Source organism: Bombina bombina, chromosome 6, assembly GCF_027579735.1.
Source record: "Bombina bombina isolate aBomBom1 chromosome 6, aBomBom1.pri, whole genome shotgun sequence".
NCBI classification, from domain to species: domain Eukaryota; kingdom Metazoa; phylum Chordata; class Amphibia; order Anura; family Bombinatoridae; genus Bombina; species Bombina bombina.
This window is the reverse complement of record NC_069504.1, coordinates 1065660466-1065683976: the sequence shown is the minus strand read 5'-3', so window position 1 is coordinate 1065683976 and position 23511 is coordinate 1065660466. Positions and strand designations below refer to the sequence as shown.

Below are 23511 nucleotides of genomic sequence, written 5' to 3'. Positions count from 1 at the left end.
AATTCATTATGATAAATTATGAAGTTGCAAATTGATCTAATTACACTTCTAAAATAACAATCTTGATAGGGAGTCAAGAAACAAACCTTCTATATAACACAACTTGGTAGCCCAAGGTCGCCTAAAAAAATAAATAAAATAAAAATGAAAAAATAAATAAATGAATGAAATAAAAATAATAAATAATGAAAAATACCTGTGGATTCTATGATTTGAATAATACATTTTCCATTTGTTACCTGGTAACTATCATAACGGTAGTTAAAATCGCTTTTGGTTTTTGATAAAATATTTTGTGACACCATTTATTTTTTCCTATTCACTTAAAAGGACAGTCTACACTTTGGTCATCTTAAAGTCTTTCCTTAGATTAAAGGGACACCCAAGTCAAAATTAAACTTTCATTATTCAGATAGAGCATGCAATTTTAAACAAATTTGCAATTTATTTCCATTAACAAAATGTGCATTCTTTTTATATTTAAACTTTTTGAGTCACCAGCTCCTACTGATCATGTGCAAAAATTCACAGAATAAGCGTGAATGCATTTGTGATTGGCTGATGGCTGTCACATGGTACAGGGGGAGTGGAAATGGACATAACTTTTGAAATTGTCAGAAAAAAAAATCTGCTACTCATTTGACGTTCAGACTAAGTGCTATTGCATTGTCTTGTTATCTTGGATTTGCTGATTATGCAAATCTACTGTGTTGACTGGTCCTTTAAGCTTCAAATAGCCTCCTGCACCCTTTCTATATCTTGCAGCAGGAACAGTAAAAAAGTTATTTTAAAATGAATATTGTTTCTGGTCACTTTGAAATGGCTGCCAAGCTCAGCCCACTGATGACATCACGATCTGGACTGCATATGGCATCCAATCACAAAAGACTCACTAGTTGGATTCAGACTGTCAATGCTATTCAGCAGAGTGCCTAGATGCAGCCCGTGATGTAATCAGTGGGTGGAGATTGGCAGCCATTTCAAGCTGGCAAGAAACACTATTCATTTTAAAATAACCTTCTACTGTTCCTGTTGCATGATATAGAAAAAGGTGCAGGAGGCTATTTGCATCTTAATCTAAGGTAATACTTTAAGATGACTAAGGAGTAGACTGTCCCTTTAACTTGAAAGCTCTTTTCTGTGAAGTTGCAACAGAGTGGACAAATCTGTTCCTATTTATTACCATAAATTAATTATATATAAGAATCACCAAAAATCATAAAACAATGCTTTCTTATTCAGGTTTGTCGCTAATACATATATGTCACTCGCCACTCTATATAAAATATAAGAAACCAAAAGCAATTTTAACCATTTACTAAAGCATTCCTTAATCACACCCAAAATAAGACTACAAAAGGTTAGTAAAATGTTAGTACTATGATAGTAATGCCCAAAAGATAATGATAACAATAAATAAAATAGTTTCTCTCTCTTTAAACCCCTTGAAGATTTAGTCTTTTTTAATATTTGACTCTCAGGATAGTGAAACATATTAAAGGAAAAATGTACTCATTTGTAGAGAATGGCAGAAGAATATTTGCAGGGATTCCATTTAATAGATAGTTTGAAGTTTTCTGATTTACCCAGCTTTTGCATAAGATCATAAAAAAATACAACAAAAATGAAAAATACAAATAGAATTGTCTAGTTTTGTAATTACTACTAGGGAAGTTTTTGTAAAGGCCTGACAAGAATTTTAACTGTTAGACTGATCACAATTCACCAAAGGTGATACCTGAGGGGGCTTTTGCCAGATTTACAAACTTTTTCAAAAGAACCGTGCTCCAGATGCCTCAACAGTAACCTTTCTACACTACGACTGCCAGGAATTGATTAGCCCACTGATCATGCTCTTATTTAAACCGTGTAATAACTTTGGAGCCTTGGTCTACTTTTATATTAAGCAACTTACATCAAATTATAATATATATATCTCATCACTCTCTGTACTGTATAAGCCTTTACTATCTTTGACAAGTTATAATTCCAAATTAAATATAGCAATAAATAACGGATTTATTTTTTTATTGACCCTAAAATACTGTAGGTGAAAGACACTACTTATTTCCTGTATTTTATATTATTGTATGTGTACATATTAGCCACTACAAAAGAAGTCACGGCACAGGTTGCTGAATTTATTAACACAGGACAGGCACAGAGTCTGTCCCTCTGGCTGACAATTCTTTTTTTGTATTCTGAGACTACAAAAAAAGGGAGCCCTGGCTGGAAGGAAGCAAATTCAACTTAAGTAAATTAGCCCCATCAATTAAAGCAGCACCCCATATTTAGATATGGAAAAATTATGTTTGTGAGAGTATGTATGTGTATATATATATATATATATATATATATATATATATATACACATATACACACACACTGTTAAGATGTTAATATTGCAGTAACAACAGTTTGATTTAGCAAACCACCTTTATACAGTTTTTGTTGTTGTTTTACTTTTTAGTCTCAGCTATCCTGACTCAAGTAAATTAACAAATCTAAATGCAATAAAGGGCCAGATCAATACAAAGTCTTACTAGTAGCAGTGTTGCACTAATAGTTATTGCAAGAGCCACATTTATCATATGGGCTCTTTGCTACAATTGATTGGTTCACCTCCCAGACATTAAATTAATGGAACTCAAAAACACGAAAATTCAGGTTTACAAATGAATTTCAGGTGGTACATGTGATTACAGCACCAGTGGAATAACAATAAGGTGACACGACAGTGGACCACCTAATGACTACCATGGGACTATATCAGAGACACAATGAGGGGCCAAACATCTTCAGTAGTTTGTAAGGCACTACGAGCGAACGGTGTGAAAACGGCAAGATACACAATTATTACACACTTACCAGGACTGTCACAGTTACATGCCAATATCTTAAATCACATTGGTCTGTTAGTGTTTTTGTTTTGGGGAAAACAGCTCTATCCTATTGTGCAACTCAATGATAAAGGATAAAATATAGATCTATTGGGGAAGCTTATAAAACAGGATACAATGTGACTGTGCTACACTGTAGCACAGAGAAGGGACAACCTTTCTACTAAAGGAGTTAAGGTGACTTGAAATAGTGAGAAATTAGCAGCAGTGTCCATTTAAGTCCAACCAATTATCCCTTGCAATTCCTTCTGGTTTTCATGTCCAGAGCTCTCCGTCTCAAAAGTTTCTGAAGGCTTCCTCTGACATGGCCCTCAAGTCAATGTCTGAGGTTTCTCAGAAGGGCCTCCAACCAAAAAACGTCATTCCTCCTCACACCCATTTGCGACTTCCCTAAAACCATAATTTCTTTAAAAAGCTGCTTGGTTTTGGTTGCATTTTAAAAATCCAGACAAAAAAATTCCATAAAATCCATTTCCCTTCTAAAATGATCTGTTAAAAATTACAATACTCTACAACTCAAAATAATTATAATTTATGCTTAAAAGGGAAAAAAAAAAAAGTTTTAACCTAAAATTATGCAGCTGGCATTATTAGAGGTAACCAGAGTTCCACCCTTCCAAAAAGAAATATGAAAGGGACCGGGGACCCTTTGGTGCAGATTGTGGACAATCTGTGCTACACATTTCCCTCTGCAAAAATTAAAATAAAATCAAAATAAAGGATAAAATTATCTAGAGTTACAGTAAGTCAAGATCTAACATATACAACTCTGCATACGCTCCTAATTCTTTGCTATGTCATAAAAGCTTGAAGTCTCTTTTATAACTCAACGATTAATAAATACACCTTCCCCTTGTAACTCAGTTGAGCGAATCCAGTGGAGATGTTCACAATGAACCTTCCACCCAACAGAGGAGCAAGTCTTAAAGTCCAATGGGATGGGGAATCTCTCTGTTCCTTTCCAGGGGTCAGTCCCAACCTGGCTGAGAGGATGCAGTCACAAGAACTGTTATGGTTTTTCCTCTCCATTGGTTGGTTAACTGGCTGGTAGGCTAACTCGTACACATTTCCAGTTCTTTGCGCACAAGCTGTTTTGCTGTAAATTGAGACACTCTTTCCTTCATCTCTGTTGTGGTAGAAAATATTACAAATTCATTTTTTTTTTTTTTAAATTGTTATATATATTTTTTTAATCTGACCCGTACTCAAGCTCTTAAGCTGACCCAGAGTGCTCCAAGTTAAAAGTTGCCTCTAGCCCCATTCGTTCCCCTTTTCCATAAGCACAGTGCCCCATCCCTTTCCCACAGCAAAAGCCTAGATGTAAGGGTACTGATTGACCTTAGGTGGGCTTAACGGGTATCCAGTGTAGACAGTGGAAGAGGGAGAAGCAGGGATATAAGTCTGATGGGCAAACTGAGCTTGGTACTGGCTATGGTGGAGGCTGGGCGACTGGAGAAGCCTGGATGCCATGCTCACAGGCACAATGCTGGTAGGGTAAGCAGCGTGCCGTGCAGATCCTTGTGATGCCACTAGGTGAGCAACAGTGCCGGTGGAGCCCAGTGCAGCAGGGGCAGTGTAGGTATACAGGTGAGGCTGACTGGGAAGATGAGCTTGGGCCGCCAGATGTGGATGCACAGCTCCATGGCTGGGACTGCTGTGTGGGAAGGAGTAAGGAGCCTGAGCAAGTGTCGGCGTAATATAAGCCTGCTGCCTCCGGTGACTTCCAGTTCGATCTGTGCTCATGTGCTGAGACACCTACAAGAAAAAGGAACTAGTGAAAAAAATCACAGGAGGAACAAAACACATTTCATTGAGAAAATAAATAAATCTTAAACTATAAAATTAAGGTACATTCTCTTGTAAAAATGACGCAGTGATTTAAAGAGTTTTAGATTTTTGCATTAGTGAGCCTAGATAAACGTTTGTTAACCCCCACGAAGGTGGTAAAGTCCCAAGCATTGAAGCTTCAGAGCAAAAACATTGGCGATTGGTGAGGTCATGCGACTGGCACTCAAGATTGTCTTAGTACTGGTGTCCTGAACAGGAATGGCAAGGTTTGCAGTGCTGGAACCGGACTTTAAGTATGTGTTCAACCTCTTAGACACATATCTGTAGAGAACATAGAAGAACAGAAGCGCCACATGGCCCAGTACTGTTTGAATTAGGATGGTAATATAATGTTTGCACTCACATTTAGTAGAGCACCCCTTTTGGTGCAGAAGGAACAGACTGGGATCAAACAGTCACCTAGCAGACTGGTCTCCAGAGACTAAATGTGACTGCAAACATTTTATTACCTCCTTCACAAATTCAAACAGTACTGGGCCACGTGACGCTTCTGTTCTTCTATGTTCTCTACAGATTGCTGATTCTGGATCCTGACCTTGATCCTCCTACAGACAGCTGCCTAGACCTGGATTTGCTTTACAGACTTTTTGTTCTTTTTGACATATGGGACTTTTTTTTTTTTTTTTGCCACCTTTTTTAATTTATCAACTAATTTCTACAATATTGTTTTATTTTATTCTTGATCTCTGTCTTTTTTACGATTGTACCTTATAAGATTGTATTTTCACTTATCATTTATATAGTCACATTTTATTATTATTTATATATTTTCATTATTATATTATTCATCATTTTGTGATTAAGGGCACCCCCTATTTATTTTTCTTCTCTTAGAGACATAAATCACATCATCTTTGCAATAGTGAGCTTAGGTAACTAACGTATGAAAGCAACTTTTTTTTTTTTAAATACATGGGTAATCTGTGCAAGAAGATAGTTCAACTGATCACTGCAACAGTGTGCATCTCAAAATACAATGTAGCTGTGTCTCTAAAGGGACATTCAACTCAAAATGTAATTCACCATAAAATATTTATTTATACACCGGAAAAAAAAAGTACTTTCCTTATTTATATCGACCATCTTTTTTTGTAATTTATCTTTTAAAATTGCTTTTATACTACCCCAGAGAGGCAGTGATTACATAATCAGTATAGCAGTTCATTTTAAAGGGAAACTAAACCCACATTTTTCTTTAACGATTCAGACAGAGCATGCTAGTTTAAGCAACTTTCTAATTTACTCCTATTATCAATTTCTCTTCGTCCTCTTGCTATCTTTATTTTTTTTTTAAAAAGCAGGAATGTAAAGCTTAGGAGCCGGCCTATTTTAGGTTAAGCACCCTGGATAGAGCTTACTGATTGGTGGCTACATTTAGCCACCAATAAGCAAGCACTACTCAGGTTCTGAATAAAAAATGGTCCAGCTCCTAAGCTTTACATTCCTGCTTTTTTTTAAAATAAAGATAGAAGGAAGAAAAATTGATAATAGAAGTAAATTAGAAAGTTGCCTAAAATAGAATGCTCTATCTGAATCATTGAAGAAAAAACATAATTTATGCTTACCTGATAAATTCCTTTCTCCTGTAGTGTAGTCAGTCCACGGGTCATCATTACTTCTGGGATATTAACTCCTCCCCAACAGGAAGTGCAAGAGGATCACCCAAGCAGAGCTGCTATATAGCTCCTCCCCTCTACGTCACACCCAGTCATTCGACCGAGAACCAAACGAGAAAGGAGAAACTATAGGGTGCAGTGGTGACTGGAGTATAATTTAAAAATTTAGACCTGCCATAAAAAACAGGGCGGGCCGTGGACTGACTACACTACAGGAGAAAGGAATTTATCAGGTAAGCATAAATTATGTTTTCTCCTGTTAAGTGTAGTCAGTCCACGGGTCATCATTACTTCTGGGATACCAATACCAAAGCTAAAGTACACGGATGACGGGAGGGACAGGCAGGATCTTTATACGGAAGGAACCACTGCCTGAAGAACCTTTCTCCCAAAAACAGCCTCCGAAGAAGCAAAAGTGTCAAATTTGGAAAATTTGGAAAAAGTATGAAGAGAAGACCAAGTTGCAGCCTTGCAAATCTGTTCAACAGAGGCCTCATTCTTAAAGGCCCAAGTGGAAGCCACAGCTCTAGTAGAATGAGCTGTAATTCTTTCAGGAGGCTGCTGTCCAGCAGTCTCATAGGCTAAACGTATTATGCTACGAAGCCAAAAGGAGAGAGAGGTAGCAGAAGCTTTTTGACCTCTCCTCTGTCCAGAATAAACGACAAACAGGGAAGAAGTTTGGCGAAAATCTTTAGTTGCCTGTAAATAAAATTTCAAAGCACGGACTACATCCAGATTGTGTAGAAGTCGTTCCTTCTTTGAAGAAGGATTAGGACACAATGATGGAACAACAATCTCTTGATTGATATTCCTATTAGTGACTACCTTAGGTAAGAACCCAGGTTTAGTACGCAGAACTACCTTGTCTGAATGAAAAATCAGATAAGGAGAATCACAATGTAAGGCCGATAACTCCGAGACTCTTCGAGCCGAGGAAATAGCCATTAAAAACAGAACTTTCCAAGATAACAATTTGATATCAATGGAATGAAGGGGTTCAAACGGAACACCCTGTAAAACGTTAAGAACTAAATTTAAGCTCCATGGTGGAGCAACAGTTTTAAACACAGGCTTAATCCTGGCCAAAGCCTGACAAAAAGCCTGAACGTCTGGAACTTCTGACAGACGTTTATGTAAAAGAATGGACAGAGCTGAGATCTGTCCCTTTAAGGAACTAGCAGATAAACCCTTTTCTAAACCTTCTTGTAGAAAAGACAATATCCTAGGAATCCTAACCTTACTCCATGAGTAACTCTTGGATTCGCACCAATGTAAGTATTTACGCCATATTTTATGGTAAATCTTTCTGGTAACAGGTTTCCTAGCCTGTATTAAGGTATCAATTACTGACTCCGAAAATCCACGCTTTGATAAAATCAAGCGTTCAATTTCCAAGCAGTCAGCTTCAGAGAAATTAGATTTTGATGTTTGAAAGGACCCTGAATCAGAAGGTCCTGTCTCAGAGGCAGAGACCAAGGTGGACAGGATGACATGTCCACTAGATCTGCATACCAGGTCCTGCGTGGCCACGCAGGCGCTATTAGAATCACTGATGCTCTCTCCTGTTTGATCCTGGCAATCAATCGAGGAAGCATCGGGAAGGGTGGAAACACATAAGCCATCCCGAAGGTCCAGGGTGCTGTCAAAGCATCTACCAGGACCGCTCCCGGATCCCTGGACCTGGACCCGTAACAAGGAAGCTTGGCGTTCTGGCGAGACGCCATGAGATCTATCTCTGGTTTGCCCCATCGTCGAAGTATTTGGGCAAAGACCTCCGGATGAAGTTCCCACTCCCCCGGATGAAAAGTCTGACGACTTAGGAAATCCGCCTCCCAGTTCTCCACTCCCGGAATGTGGATCGCTGACAGGTGGCAAGAGTGAGACTCTGCCCAGCGTATTATCTTTGATACTTCCATCATCGCTAGGGAGCTTCTTGTCCCTCCTTGATGGTTGATGTAAGCTACAGTCGTGATGTTGTCCGACTGAAACCTGATGAACCTCCGAGTTATTAACTGAGGCCAAGCCAGAAGGGCATTGAAAACTGCTCTCAATTCCAGAATGTTTATTGGAAGGAGACTCTCCTCCTGAGTCCATGATCCCTGAGCCTTCAGGGAATTCCAGACAGCGCCCCAACCTAGTAGGCTGGCGTCTGTTGTTACAATTGTCCAATCTGGCCTGCTGAAGGGCATCGCCCTGGACAGATGTGGCCGAGAAAGCCACCATAGAAGAGAATTTCTGGTCTCTTGATCCAGATTCAGAGTAGGGGACAAATCTGAGTAATCCCCATTCCACTGACTTAGCATGCACAATTGCAGCGGTCTGAGATGAAGGCGTGCAAAGGGTACTATGTCCATTGCCGCTACCATTAAGCCGATTACCTCCATGCATTGAGCCACTGACGGGTGTTGAATGGAATGAAGGACACGGCAAGCATTTTGAAGCTTTGTTAACCTGTCTTCTGTCAGGTAAATCTTCATTTCTACAGAATCTATAAGAGTCCCCAAGAAGGGAACTCTTGTGAGTGGAAAAAGAGAACTCTTCTCTTCGTTCACCTTCCACCCATGCGACCTTAGAAATGCCAGTACTAACTCTGTATGAGACTTGGCAGTTTGAAAGCTTGACGCTTGTATCAGAATGTCGTCTAGGTACGGAGCCACCGAAATTCCTCGCGGTCTTAGTACCGCCAGAAGAGAGCCCAGAACCTTTGTGAAGATTCTTGGAGCCGTAGCCAATCCGAATGGAAGAGCTACAAACTGGTAATGCCTGTCTAGGAAGGCAAACCTTAGATACCGGTAATGATCTTTGTGAATCGGTATGTGAAGGTAAGCATCCTTTAAATCCACTGTGGTCATGTACTGACCCTTTTGGATCATGGGTAAGATTGTCCGAATAGTTTCCATTTTGAACGATGGAACTCTTAGGAATTTGTTTAGGATCTTTAAATCCAAGATTGGTCTGAAGGTTCCTTCTTTCTTGGGAACCACAAACAGATTTGAGTAAAACCCCTGTCCGTGCTCCGATCGCGGAACCGGATGGATCACTCCCATTAGTAAAAGATCTTGTACACAGCGTAGAAACGCCTCTTTCTTTATTTGGTTTGTTGACAACCTTGAAAGATGAAATCTCCCTTTTGGGGGAGAGGATTTGAAGTCCAGAAGATATCCCTGAGATATGATCTCTAACGCCCAGGGATCCTGGACATCTCTTGCCCAAGCCTGGGCGAAGAGAGAAAGTCTGCCCCCCACTAGATCCGTTCCCGGATCGGGGGCCCTCAATTCATGCTGTCTTAGGGGCAGCAGCAGGTTTTCTGGCCTGCTTGCCCTTGTTCCAGGACTGGTTAGGTTTCCAGCCTTGTCTGTAGCGAGCAACAGCTCCTTCCTGTTTTGGTGCAGAGGAAGTTGATGCTGCTCCTGCCTTGAAGTTACGAAAGGCACGAAAATTAGACTGTCTAGCCCTAGGTTTGGCTCTGTCTTGAGGCAGGGCATGGCCTTTACCTCCTGTAATGTCAGCGATAATTTCTTTCAAACCGGGCCCGAATAAGGTCTGCCCCTTGAAAGGTATGTTAAGTAATTTAGATTTAGAAGTAACATCAGCTGGCCAGGATTTTAGCCACAGAGCTCTACGTGTTTGAATGGCGAATCCGGAATTCTTAGCCGTAAGTTTAGATAAATGTACTACGGCATCTGAAATAAATGAATTAGCTAGCTTAAGGGTTTTAAGCTTGTTTGAAATCTCATCTATAGTTGCTGAGTCAAGAGTCTCTTCCAGAGACTCGGACCAAAATGCGGCCGCAGCCGTGACAGACGCAATACATGCAAGGGGTTGCAATATAAAACCTTGTTGAACAAACATTTTCTTAAGGTAACCCTCTAACTTTTTATCCATTGGATCTGAAAAAGCACAGCTATCCTCCACCGGGATAGTGGTACGCTTAGCCAGAGTAGAAACTGCTCCCTCCACCTTAGGGACCGTCTGCCATAAGTCCCGCGTGGTGGCGTCTATTGGAAACATTTTTCTAAATACAGGAGGGGGGGAAAAGGGTACACCGGGCCTATCCCACTCCTTAGTAATTATCTCTGTAAGCCTCTTAGGTATAGGAAATACGTCAGTACTCGCTGGTACCGCATAGTATCTATCCAGCCTACATAATTTCTCTGGGATTGCAACGGTGTTACAATCATTCAGAGCCGCTAATACCTCCCCTAGCAGTACACGGAGGTTTTCTAGTTTAAACTTAAAATTTGAAATGTCTGAATCCACTCTATTTGGATCAGATCCGTCACCTGCAGATTGAAGCTCTCCGTCCTCATGTTCTGCAAATTGTGACGCAGTATCTGACATGGCCCTATTATTATCAGTGCACTCTGTTCTCCCCCCAGAGTGATCTCGCTTACCTCTAAGTTCTGGTAATTTAGACAAAACTTCAGTCATAACATTAGCCATGTCCTGTAAGGTGATTTGTAATGGCCGCCCTGAAGTACTCGGCGTTACAATATCACGCACCTCCCGAGCGGGAGATGCAGGTACTGACACGTGAGGCAAGTTAGTCGGCATAACTTCCCCCTCGTTGTTTGGTGAATGATGTTCAACTTGTACAGATTGACTTTTATTTAAAGTAGCATCAATGCAATTAGTACATAAATTTCTATTGGGCTCCACCTTGGCTTTTGCACATATAGCACAGAGATATTCCTCTGAGTCAGACATGTTTAACAAACTAGCAATTAGACTAGCAAGCTTGGAAATACTGTTCAACTCAATTTACAAGTAATATGCAAAACGTACTGTGCCTTTAAGAAGCACAGAAAAAAACTATGACAGTTGAATAACAATGAAACCGGATAAGTTATAAAAAACAAATTTTTCCCGGTAAAGGCATAAATTTAGCAAAGGATTGCCCCCATTAGCAATGGATAACTAACCCTTAATAGCAGAAAAAAATGTACAAAATATAAACGTTTTTTATCACAGTCAAAGCACAATCTCACAGGTCTGCTGTGAGTGATTACCTCCCTCATGCAGGGAGAGAAAACAGACTTGTGACTGAATTTCTGATGCGTAGCAAAAGCGCCAAAATAGGCCCCTCCCCCTCTCACACAACTGTGAGGGAAGTTCAGTAAAACTGTCTTAAATTTAAAATAAACGACAGCCAAGTGGAAAAACAGTGCCCAAAAACAATTTTTCACCAAGTACCTCAGATAATTAAACGATTTAACATACCAGTAAACGTTTAAACGTTTAAAATCTAATAATATGAAATGTTATTAAAAAGCCTGCTGCTAGTCGTTCCCACTGCAAGATAGGCTAAAAGTTATATGCATACAGTATTGTCCCAGTGAAGTGCCATTCCCCAGAATACTGAAGTGTAAACATATATATACATAACAGCCTGATACCAGTTGCTACTACTGCATTTAAGGCTGAACTTACATTATATCGGTATTGGCAGTATTTTCTTAGTCAATTCCATTCCTCAGAAAATAATATACTGCAACATACCTCTTTGCAGGTGAACCTGCCCGCTGTCCCCTGATCTGAAGTTTACCTCACTCCTCAGAATGGCCGAGAACAGCAAAATGAATCTTAGCTACGCCGACTAAGATCATACAAAAACTCAGGTAGATTCTTCTTCAAATTCTACCTGAGAAGGAACAACACACTCCGGTGCTGAAGATATAAAAACTAAGTATAATCACCACAGTCCTCTCACACATCCTATCTATTAGTTGGGTGCAAGAGAATGACTGGGTGTGACGTAGAGGGGAGGAACTATATAGCAGCTCTGCTTGGGTGATCCTCTTGCACTTCCTGTTGGGGAGGAGTTAATATCCCAGAAGTAATGATGACCCGTGGACTGACTACACTTAACAGGAGAAAAATTTTTTTTAGCTCCTAATTAGTGACAGCAAAGGAGATAAGAAAAAAAAAAGAATACTCAAGGGGCTACAATATAGTTTAAAATTGCTTTAAAAGGGTCAGTAAACCTAGAAAATAATGCGATATAATTCTTCACAGCCCAGCCCGTTCGCGCCATTACACTCAATGTAGCTCGCTCCTGCTGTCAGACAGAGCAGGAGCGAGCTACATTGAGTGTAATGGCGCGATCAGGCTGTGACTAGACAGCTGGCCAGATGCGCTCAGTGAAAAAAACAGACCCGCTCAGTAGATCACAGTGGGCAGGTCTGAAAAACCCTCTTTTTTAATAAAAATGTAACTGCAATATTATGTCGCATAATGCTAGCACTAATATAATGTTATATTCTACACTATGTGCAGAATTATATAACATTATTTTCTAGGTTTACTGGCCCTTTAAGTATTTATTTTGTATGCAGTATTTTTTTTTATTTTAGATTATTTAATTTATAACACTGTAACTCTGTATACTATATATATATATATATATATATATATATATATATATATATATATATATATATATATATATATATATATAAATCCTGAATAGTGTATTAGACCACATGGTCATCTGTATCTTTGTTTTGCATAACTAATGCTAAGCATGTACACGCGCACAAATACACATATGCATGTGCACGCGCGAACACACACACACAGAGGCCTTTACCTGGCTGAGGTTAAGAGGCTGTTGCTGCTGGAAGGAGTGCCCAGGTGCTCGCTGCTGACGATAGGTGGCCCCTGTAGAGTTCCCAGAGGAATGAGAGGCAGATGCCACAGTGGAAGCAGATGACTTAGGTTTATATGTATGGTGGCTGGTTGTGGTGTCTGAAGAACGAGGGGAAACACAAGATAATATAAAGTAATAGCACACCTTATCTATTCGAATATTCTCAAAATTTACAAATAATTAATTACTTAAAGTGACATGAAAATAAAAATTAAACTTTGATTCTGCTAGAGCAGGGTTCTTCAAACCACGGGTCTGAACATTACTGGGTCGCAACGTGTGTGTGCTGTATGAGAGTGTGTGGTGTGTGTGGTGTGCGCGCATGTTGTAGGAGTGTGTGTGTGTGTGTGGTGTGTGCGCATGTTGTAGGAGAGTGTGTGTGTGTGGTGTGTGCGCATGTTGTAGGAGAGTGTGTGTGTGTGTGTGTGTGGTGTGTGCGCATGTTGTAGGAGAGTGTGTGTGTGTGTGTGTGTGTGGTGTGTGCGCATGTTGTAGGAGAGTGTGTGTGTGTGTGTGTGTGGTGTGTGCGCATGTTGTAGGAGAGTGTGTGTGTGTGTGTGGTGTGTGCGCATGTTGTAGGAGAGTGTGTGGTGTGTGCGCATGTTGTAGGAGAGTGTGTGGTGTGTGCGCATGTTGTAGGAGAGTGTGTGGTGTGTGCGCATGTTGTAGGAGAGTGTGTGGTGTGTGCGCATGTTGTAGGAGAGTGTGTGGTGTGTGCATGTTGTAGGAGAGTGTGTGTGTGTGTGTGTGTGGTGTGTGCATGTTGTAGGACAGTGTGTGTGTGTGTGGTGTGTGCATGTTGTAGGACAGTGTGTGTGTGTGTGTGTGTGTGGTGTGTGCATGTTGTATGAGAGTGTGTGTGTGGTGTGTGCATGTTGTAGGACAGTGTGTGTGTGGTGTGTGCATGTTGTATGAGAGTGTGTGTGTGGTGTGTGCATGTTGTATGAGAGTGTGTGTGTGGTGTGTGCATGTTGTATGAGAGTGTGTGTGTGGTGTGTGTGTGTTGTATGAGAGTGTGTGTGTGGTGTGTGTGTGTTGTATGAGAGTGTGTGTGTGTGGTGTGTGCATGTTGTATGAGAGTGTGTGTGTGTGGATGTTGTATGAGAGTGTGTGTGTGTGGTGTGTGTGTGTTGTATGAGAGTGTGTGTGTGTGGTGTGTGTGTGTTGTATGAGAGTGTGTGTGTGGTGTGTGCATGTTGTATGAGTGTGTGTGTGTGGTGTGTGTGTGTTGTATGAGAGTGTGTGTGTGTGTGTGTGTGTGTGGTGTGTGCATGTTGTATGAGAGTGTGTGCACAAAGTTTAGTCCCTTTTTCCAAAAATTGTGCCTATCTTGTTATATATTACTTCAGAAATGTTCAGACCAATCATAAAAAGTCATGAAGGTATATGTATATAGGTATATCATTGCACTAGGCCTTCAGAAAAAAAAAAAAGTTTGAAGACCCCTGAACTAATGAATATTATCAAATTTACTTTGTTGTCTTGGTACCCTTTATTGGAAAACATATGTACATATGCTCTGCAGCAATGCACTACTGGGAGCTAGCAGAGGATTGCTGAATACTCCCACTTGCCTATAGTCACTGGCTCACCAGATGTGTTGAGCAAGCTGCCAGTAGTGTACTGCTGCTCTGGAACTCACATTAACTATGAATGTAACTCATTTGCTTGGAAAACACTGAACATAATTAAAGGGATATAAAACCCCCCAAACAAATTTGTGATTCAGACAGAGAATAGCATTTAAAAAACGTTTTCAATTTACTTCTATTATCAAATTTGCTTCGTTCCCATAATATTCTGTATTGAAGAGATACCTAGGTAGGCATCTGGTGCACTACATGGACAGGAAATAGTGGATGGATAACATTCTTGCAAAACTGTTACCATATAGTGCTCCAGAAATGGGCAGGCTCCTAAACATACATTCCTGCTTTTTAACAAAAGATACAAAGAGAACAAAGGAAAATTGATAATAGAAGTAAATTAGAAAGTGGTTTATCCCAGCTCTATCTGAATCATGAAATCCCTTTAGGTGATCTGCCATTAGATTAGACTGCACAATTTAACATAGAAAATATTGCTACATTTTATTAAAAAAATTATAATTATTTTTTAAGATAAGATCAAGAATGTTATCACCATAGACTGGATAAAAATATTTTTTAATATTAATATAAAATTGGTGTTATTTTTAAAAGCCAAAAACAAAACAGCAAAAATCCTAGTAGAATATGGGATAATACTATACATCATGGGAATTATTATCAGGACCAGAAGATACTACTTAATAAACATGCTCAGTTGTACACACAAACACGGGTACTACTGAGTGTGACTGTGTGCCTGTATATATATCTCAAATATTAATTATGAAATAATGAAAGAGAGAAATTACTACCTGGCTGTCGACGCTCGCACTCCAATCGCCCTTCACTTGGTTGGGTCTTCAGAGGTGGAACAATTATGGTGCGTGGGTTAGCAGGGCAGATGTTCTCAGGTGGACACTTGGTCTCTTGGGCTCCACGTCGCTGCCCGTTGGTTGCATAGGGGCTGATATTGCTGGAGGAATCAGAGATGGGAGAATCGTGTACTGTGACACAGCTGATGACGTTTCTTCGTTGTTTGGGGAGGCTGAGGAAAACGTAAAACAGACTGTAAGCTGGGAAGTTTTTCAGTCTTAAATATTATTTAAATCTGAATTATTCAACTCATTATTTAACCACCTGCTTTCTACAGTTGGTGTTTTCTCAAATATATTTCACAGTGTATAAAAGGACATAAAAAAAATAAACAAACATCAATTTTATTAGAGCAGAATCTAAGATCAATTAATTTCTGCCTATATTTTAACCCCCAATGCTAAGGATTTAAATACTAAGTTACACTTGTGCACAACAAACACTCCTGTGTGCCCACCTCCCCCCCAAAAAAAACATACATGCAAATTAACCAAAACAGCAGCAGTGGAGGAACCCAAATCTCCAACTGGCTGAGGTGCATGTATGGATTTTATGATCATGCACCCTTAATGACTTCTGAAACATATTTTAGAAAAATTGATAATGTATTTATATATAAATTCTAAATAAAGGATCATAGGAATACAGACAGACAGACCAGGATTACCAGGTCCTTTTTTAACCTCTTAATTACCATAAAGCTCTGTAATGAGCAGTAGAGCATTGCAGCCGTCTTTAACAGTTAAAGGGACGTTGTACTCCATTTTAATGTGTTCTTATTGGTCAACTTTACCTTTTGCAGTATATTTGTTGGCAAACAGCTATCATTTATTTAGTTATTTGAAATAGTTGTGTTTGCCTGTAGAAAACTGAAAATATTCTATGAAGAAAGACTATGTAAACAAGAGAGAATAGAAGTGATTAATCTTCCAGCAGGGGGTAGAAGACATTTTTGTATATAAAATAGTTATATGTGCCCAGCTATAATTGGCATTTCAATACCTAAATATTGTTTAGACATAGATAACATTAGCAGGTCTGCTTTACCTAAAGGCTCAGCCCATTTTTACGGGCAGGTGCTTAAGAATAACAGGTTTTGGTTTTAATGAACACAAATATCTATTAAAAAAAAACGTTAAGGAACTTTTTCTCATAAATGAGGCTGTGAAAAAAACAGAACGGTATTATCAACTCCCTTACAGTATGTGTTTTTCATTTAAAAAAAAAAAAAAATCCCCTAAAATGGATGGTCACAGAGGAAGAATCCTTTGCTCAAGAAGAAATCGTAAAAAAATGGTACTGTTGCCTTAATAAAGACTAACAACTGGCGTGTTGTTTTGGCTGTCCCTGGTAAGGGAGACAGGATGCGGGTGAGTGGGGGGAGGTGCATCCCTCTGCAATACAGGCTGATTTCCATGACAGCACAAGGCTGAGTGTGACAAAAAGAAAATAGCTGCTATGTTTCAGTGATTGCATTATGTTGTTATGGCAACTGAAGTTTTTAGAGTGATGGAAAGGAATGGATCTCGCATAAAGGAACAAGGTAATCAGACTGCAGCCAGGAGAAACAAACACGGCTATATATCTGGGGGGGGGGGGGGGAGGATGCAAAGACAGAAGGACAGAGTAATATAAGAGAACAAGGGGAAGGTCAAGAGGTAGATGAAAGAAAAAACTGAAGAAAAGGAATTTTAATAAATAATGAAGAATGTAAGGACAAAGCAAAGAGGGCAGCACTAACAGATGGCTTAAAGGGATAGGAAAGTCAGAATTAAACTAGCATGATTCAGACAGAGCATGTCATTTTAAGAGACTTTTAAATTCACTTCTATTTACAAATGTGCTTCGTTCTCTTAGTATCCCTTGTTAAAAAATGAATACGCACATATCATACACTAGTGGGAGCTGCTGCTAATTGGTGCCCGTGTTCTAAAGTTAGTTGTCTACTGCGTAGGAATGTGACTACCGCGTCACTTCCGGTGACTTTAATCAGCTGCTGGAGGTTTGTGGCACTCACTGCTCATGCGCTAGAGGCCCAACCTCCTACAAACAGCTGTTTCAGGCAGAATAGCTGACAACTTACTTGAGAACATCTGTGTTGTAAAGTAAGTTGTGTACCGTGTAGGAATTGGCGCCTGATCGTTCTGTCCTTCTCCCCATAACATAGATTTTATTTTGCAATACTTTTGAAATAGTTTTTACTTGCTGTATTTATTTCTTTTTTTGCCGTTCTATACCTTTATAGCAATATCGCAAATTATTTTTAGATATTGCTATAAAAGGTATAGAACGGCGAAAATACAAGATTGCAAAATAAAATCTGTGTTATGGAGAGGACAGAGAGCGATCGGGCGGTAATTCCTACGCGGTACACAACTTACTTTAGAACACCGGTGTTCTAAAGTAAGTTGTCAGCTATTCTGCCTTAAACAGCTGTGTGTAGGAGGTTGGGCCTCCAGTGAGCGCTTTTTATTGTGCCTTAAACATGCGCAGAGAGCGCCACAACCCTCCAGCAGCTGACTACACGTCACCGGAAGTGACGCGGTAGTGAAATTCCAATGGTAGACAACTTAATTTAAGACACCTGCACACATTTGTCTCTTGTGATTGCCTAAATAGATATTTTCAGCTTCCTGTCAGTAGTGCAATGCTGTCCCTTCAGCAATGGATAACAAGAGAATGAAGGAAATTTGATAATAGAATTAAATTGGAAAGTTGTTTCAAATTGTATGTTCTATCTGAATCACACAAAAAAATTTGGGGGTTTACTATCCCTTTAAAGGGACAGTCTACTTGAAAAGGTTTATGGACATGAAAGCCAAAATTAAATTTTCATAATTCAGAAAATTTAGGACACTTTTACATTCACTTCTATTCTCAAATTTACTTTGTTTTCTTGGTATTCTATGTTGAAAATCATATGTACTGCAGTAGTAATGCTTTACTAGGAGCTAGCTAATGATTGGTAGCTATACACATATGCCTCTTGCCGTTGGCTCACCAGATGTGTTTAGCTCGACCCTAGTAGTGCACTACTACTCTGGAGCATATTTTAACTGTTTGTTGCAAGGGTTAAAAAATGTTCTATGCAAAGCAATGGTAGAATAATAAATGTTCTAACATATGAGTGCATTTTCTTTATGCACATGTATCCCCCCTTTAAACAAGCTGGTGGTATTACATTTTCAATAACCTTAAATAAATAGTGCTATGTGGTCTCTCCTCTAAATCTCCAGCATGTAAACCTCCTTCCCCCTGAATGGCTGACATTACAAATTTGGCATACAACAAATAAATACAATAAATAATACCAACCCAGTATGAAAACCATTTTTTTAAAGTGCTGAATAGATTCACTTTTGTAAATTGTGCATTTTGTTTTTTTACTATTTGGTCTTCTAAATAAACAAATCTGTTTATGTCCCTTTAATAGAAAAAAAGAAGGAATTATGGGCCTGGACTTCATCTCCACAAAGAGATTTAGACCATGATAAAAATTAAGCCGATTTGCCCAGTGCTTTATGATATGACTGATTCTCAGAATATGCCAGCAATGTTATACAGTTCTGTATCATAAATCTTTAGTGTCACAAGCCCTGAACAGGATAATGTCGATTCAATAAAGTGCCATATACATTTCACTAAAAAGGGAAAAAAAAGCGTAAAAATAACAATCATTTTACTTTAATATAAAAAAATAAAAAAACTTTAAAATAACAGTTTATGTATGTATAAGGACACAAGCCCCATGCCTAGGTAGGTAAATATTAAGTCCCCATGCCCTTGTATGGGGACAGAAATCCTGTTGCAGGGATTACATTTCATAATAGAAATACATTGGAAACTCTTTTAAAATGGAATGCTCTGTCTGAATCACAAAATATTTTTTGGGGGTTTCATATCCCTTTAAAGGGTCATTAAACACTAAATGGATGCTTGATAGATTGATGCATTCAAAAAAAAGAATAGTCGGAGAATAACATGTTGATGTATTTTTTAAAGTTTTATTAGCTGTTAAAATATTGACAAAATATGTGTAAAGTTTTAGTGTCTATAAAACAATGGGAGCTGCCATGTTGTAACTTAGATTACCTTCTCTGCTGTGGCCAATTAGGGACAGTTATAAATAGGTCACTAGAGTGTGCAGCCAATGACTGTGTGAAATATAACAGTGTTCTGCACTTCCATTTCTAACAGGAACTGTACAGCTCACAATTTCAGAATGGAATTACAGGAAAAGGAGGCAAAATAAATAATGAAAGTATATTGCAGACTTTTTATATATACAGTGTGTATATATATATATATATATATATATATATATATATATATATATAATTCATTTTATATTACCATCTCAAAGTGTTTAATGTCCCTTTAAGGAAGTTAGCTATGCAATCCTACAAGATTCATGGTAAAAGCTCATGAGATTATCTTGAAATTCCACAGCAAATCAAAAAGTAGCAACTCAACGCTGATGATGCGGATTGGCTGAATTTCTCTTTTTACCATTCAGATGAAAGTTAAAGTCAATGAAAAATTACTCTGATAAGCGGATCCAAGTTTAAAATAAAGAAAATCCCAGGTTTACACATAAACATCTTTCTTTTTCATAGTTGCATCATGGATACATAAGAATTTATGTTGAGCAACATCTGTCTTTCAAACACTTAATTTTAATACTTTTGTTTTTATTTAATCTCTGATCATAATATATTTTTCTCCCACTCAGGTAATGTTTGCAATGAGATTTTGATTACAGCTCTGTATATACCTGACCAGAACCTGTCATAAAATGACTAAAGCAAATTCAAACAAGTAGTTTTATTTTCTACAGTTTGTAAATGGATGCATTTTTTGTGTAATTAATAATAAGAAAAAAATTAAAATGATAATGAAGCCTACTTAGCAAAACTAAGGTGTAGACATAGGACCCGATTATCTAAAGGTCTCCGGACTGGTGAGATTCTATAAGAATAGGTGGAATTATCAAAAGCCACCCTTAACACTAAAAAAAACTAGTGTCTCGCTAAGTGGCGTATACTGCATTTTCGTATCGGAAAAAAAGTTCACAATGAAAATCATATAACTAAAAATCATACAAAAATAATACATACGCAGGAGAAAAAAATAGTTATTAAGGTGCATCAAAAATCGTAACGAAATTGTTCACCAAAAACATAAAGTTTGTACGTAAATTACACACAAATAAGGGATATTAAATTGTAATCTTAAGTACACTGGATGTGCAAAAAACACATAGAAATTCGTGTATTTTTCTAAGCATTTACACTCTACTAGATAAACAGGAAGTCAGTTTCTGCCCATGCTCAGAAGAGGCAGAGTGCAACTTAAGTTCCCAGCAAGTCTGCTCCCTTATCTAGCTGTAGACTGACTACACTGATCAATTATAAGTGCTCATTTTGCAAGAAAACAAGTAAGTTATTTGCTCCTTTTTTACTTTTATTTAACAACTGTTGTTACTAAAGTAGCATTGTTTAATATCCCTTTAACTTATGGTATTGGCACATCCCTGTATTTTTATCAAGCCCTGCAATAAAAATAGTATAAGTTTTGCTACAATACCAATATTTCAATAGAATACCATAAATTCTTTACTAAACAAATTTGTTACATTAATCTCACAAGTATGGTGCTGCTGTATCAGTTATGTAGTAAAGGTTTGCACCAATCAGCTTCTGTAATAGAAATCTTATTTGTGAATCTCATTTGCATGTCATTACTCAGAATACGAAACTACAGAGGAAACAGAGTTCTGAGGAGATTTCTGAGAAAACTGTTCTCCTGTCTTGTCTGGGTATATAAATGTGAACATGGAGAGATCTCTTTAATTCCTACAAAATAAGAAAGGAAGATATCTAAAATAACTGAAGATCCAGTTTGGGATCTTGAAAACTACTAATGTCACTGCGCAAACCCTGCGTTCTCCCAGGACTTATTCAATGGGCACACTACCTGCCTGAATTTACCAACTACCTGAATAAAAGTAAAGCCAATGTTCAGCTAATATCAACTAATATTACCTTTTCAATATTTTATTAGCATTTTTAAATTTATATTAAATTATGAAAACCATTTGTGGTGTTGAAATATTTAAAAGGGACAGGAAACGCATTTTCTTCCAAGATTCAGATAGATAATGCAATTTTAAACAATTTACTTCTATCATATAATTTGCTTCAAACTCTTGGTATCCTTTGTTAAAAGCATACCTAGGTTGGCTCAGAAGCAGCAATGCTCTACTGGGAGCTAGCTGCTGATGTGTGGCTGCACATATATACCACTTGGCTATCTACCAGTAGTGCATTGCTGCTCCTTCAACAAAAGATACCAACAGAATAAAGCAAAAATAGATAATAGAAAATCTGAAAGTTGTATAAAATTGTATGCTCTAAATGAAACATTCAAGAAGAAAAATGTTGCTTAAGGAAACTGACATGCTGAGAACTTAAGTTGCAATCTGTGCTCTTCTAAGCTTGGGCAAGAAACGGACTTCCTGCTTCCCTAGCATTCACTAAATGTATGCCATCAAGCTATATAGTCCTTCCTGTAGAGAAGTCAGCCCCCTTGTGGGGCTGGGCAGGAAGAAATGGGCACTGAACATTTTAAGTTAAAAATAAATAAATGGTAAAATTAATTTAAAATAATTACACATTGCAATTATTTGTATTAAGTATAACCAACTGCTTAGTCTTTTTTTATTACAACAATGAAACAGATTGGTTTGTATTATTTTAAATGCATGTATTTTTTCCATTACTGAACCTAGTTTACTACATGTTATTTTTCCACAAATGGGTTAAATACACAGGTAAAATCCAACTAGGGAACTGCCATCACTGGAGCTCCTTGGCAGGACACGGCCGGTGACTGGTGGCTATGAGTGATAGCCACTCTTGATTAATTAAACAACTTTATTCTGCTATAGAGTCACCATGCTTGTGTCTTAGGGGCAAGACTATTTGTTAAAACGGTGTAGGGTTAAAGCACATAAAGCTAGGATCTCATTAAAAAATAATGTCTTTAATGATTTAGAACATAACATTTTTGTATTATAATGTCCCATTAGATTTTCATACAGTGCAGTAAAGTAGAAGCTTTTGAAATAAAGATCTGTTCCTGAACTTTTTCAATATCATCATACAAGTTGCCACTGATGACATCATAATGACATCATAAGAAATATATTACATTTTCTATGATGTCACAACACCATTAATATCTCTGAGAGCACAAGTTACCCATAATGTGTCATTTTGGACATCCCCATCTAGCACCATTACAGAGCTAAACATCTCTGTATTACAAATCCACTCCATTGCAATTTATACTTGAATCCATACCTATCCAACTAAGCCCCCAGAAAAGTCAGAATAATGGCCTACATTATAGAGAAAAAAATATTTATTAAAAAAAAGGCTTCTTAACAAAACAAAAGCCCTTTCGTTCTAACCAAAATTATTACTAGACAGTCCTATTATTTTTCTAAGTCCGTTCTGTACAGGAGGTAATAATGCTTATTATATTTTAGTTGTAATTAGATGTCGGAGTTGTTTTATTTTTGTTTGGGTTTTTTGCATGGATGCTGTACCTTTTATTTCAGTTATGTTAGGAAGAGATTCCCCTGGAAAGATAAAAACTTACCTGGGAGCGGCGTGTTTCTGTTCCTCTTCCTCCTCATCTGTATCGCTGCTGATAGTGATGACACTCACCGCTGGGCTGGGTGTGTCAGGAATGACTATGGTTTGGCGCTGCCGTTCTCTTGATCCTCCTACAGCGCTCTCTCCCCAGCCACAGGTAATGGAAGGAACACAGGGGGCGGAGTTTTGAGGTATGGAACAGCGAGGGGGGGTGTTCTCTTTCACCCGCTTAGATCTCTGAGGGGAACTGAGAGACTGAGAAGAAGAAACCTCATAGGCAGAGACATTCCTAGAGGACAGAAAGGAAAAAAATGCAACCAAATTAAACTCAGTCCTATCAGACTCTATTCAATTTATCACCAAAACATACATTAC

The 23511-nt window shown here is 38.4% G+C and overlaps 1 protein-coding gene across 1 annotated transcript in view; it reads right to left on the bottom strand.

Moving 5' to 3' along the window:
* Positions 1–1445: 1445 nt before the first annotated feature.
* LOC128664175 (homeodomain-interacting protein kinase 2) overlaps positions 1446–23511 on the bottom strand; it is a 119613-nt gene continuing 97547 nt past the window's right edge. The window contains exons 12-15 of the mRNA XM_053718940.1: positions 23141–23425; positions 15415–15647; positions 12954–13111; positions 1446–4655 (exon numbers count right to left, since the gene is read on the bottom strand). Coding sequence (XP_053574915.1) covers positions 4215–4655; positions 12954–13111; positions 15415–15647; positions 23141–23425 — 1117 coding nt within the window. The 3' untranslated portion in view covers positions 1446–4214. The remainder of the gene's footprint in view (positions 4656–12953; positions 13112–15414; positions 15648–23140; positions 23426–23511) is intronic.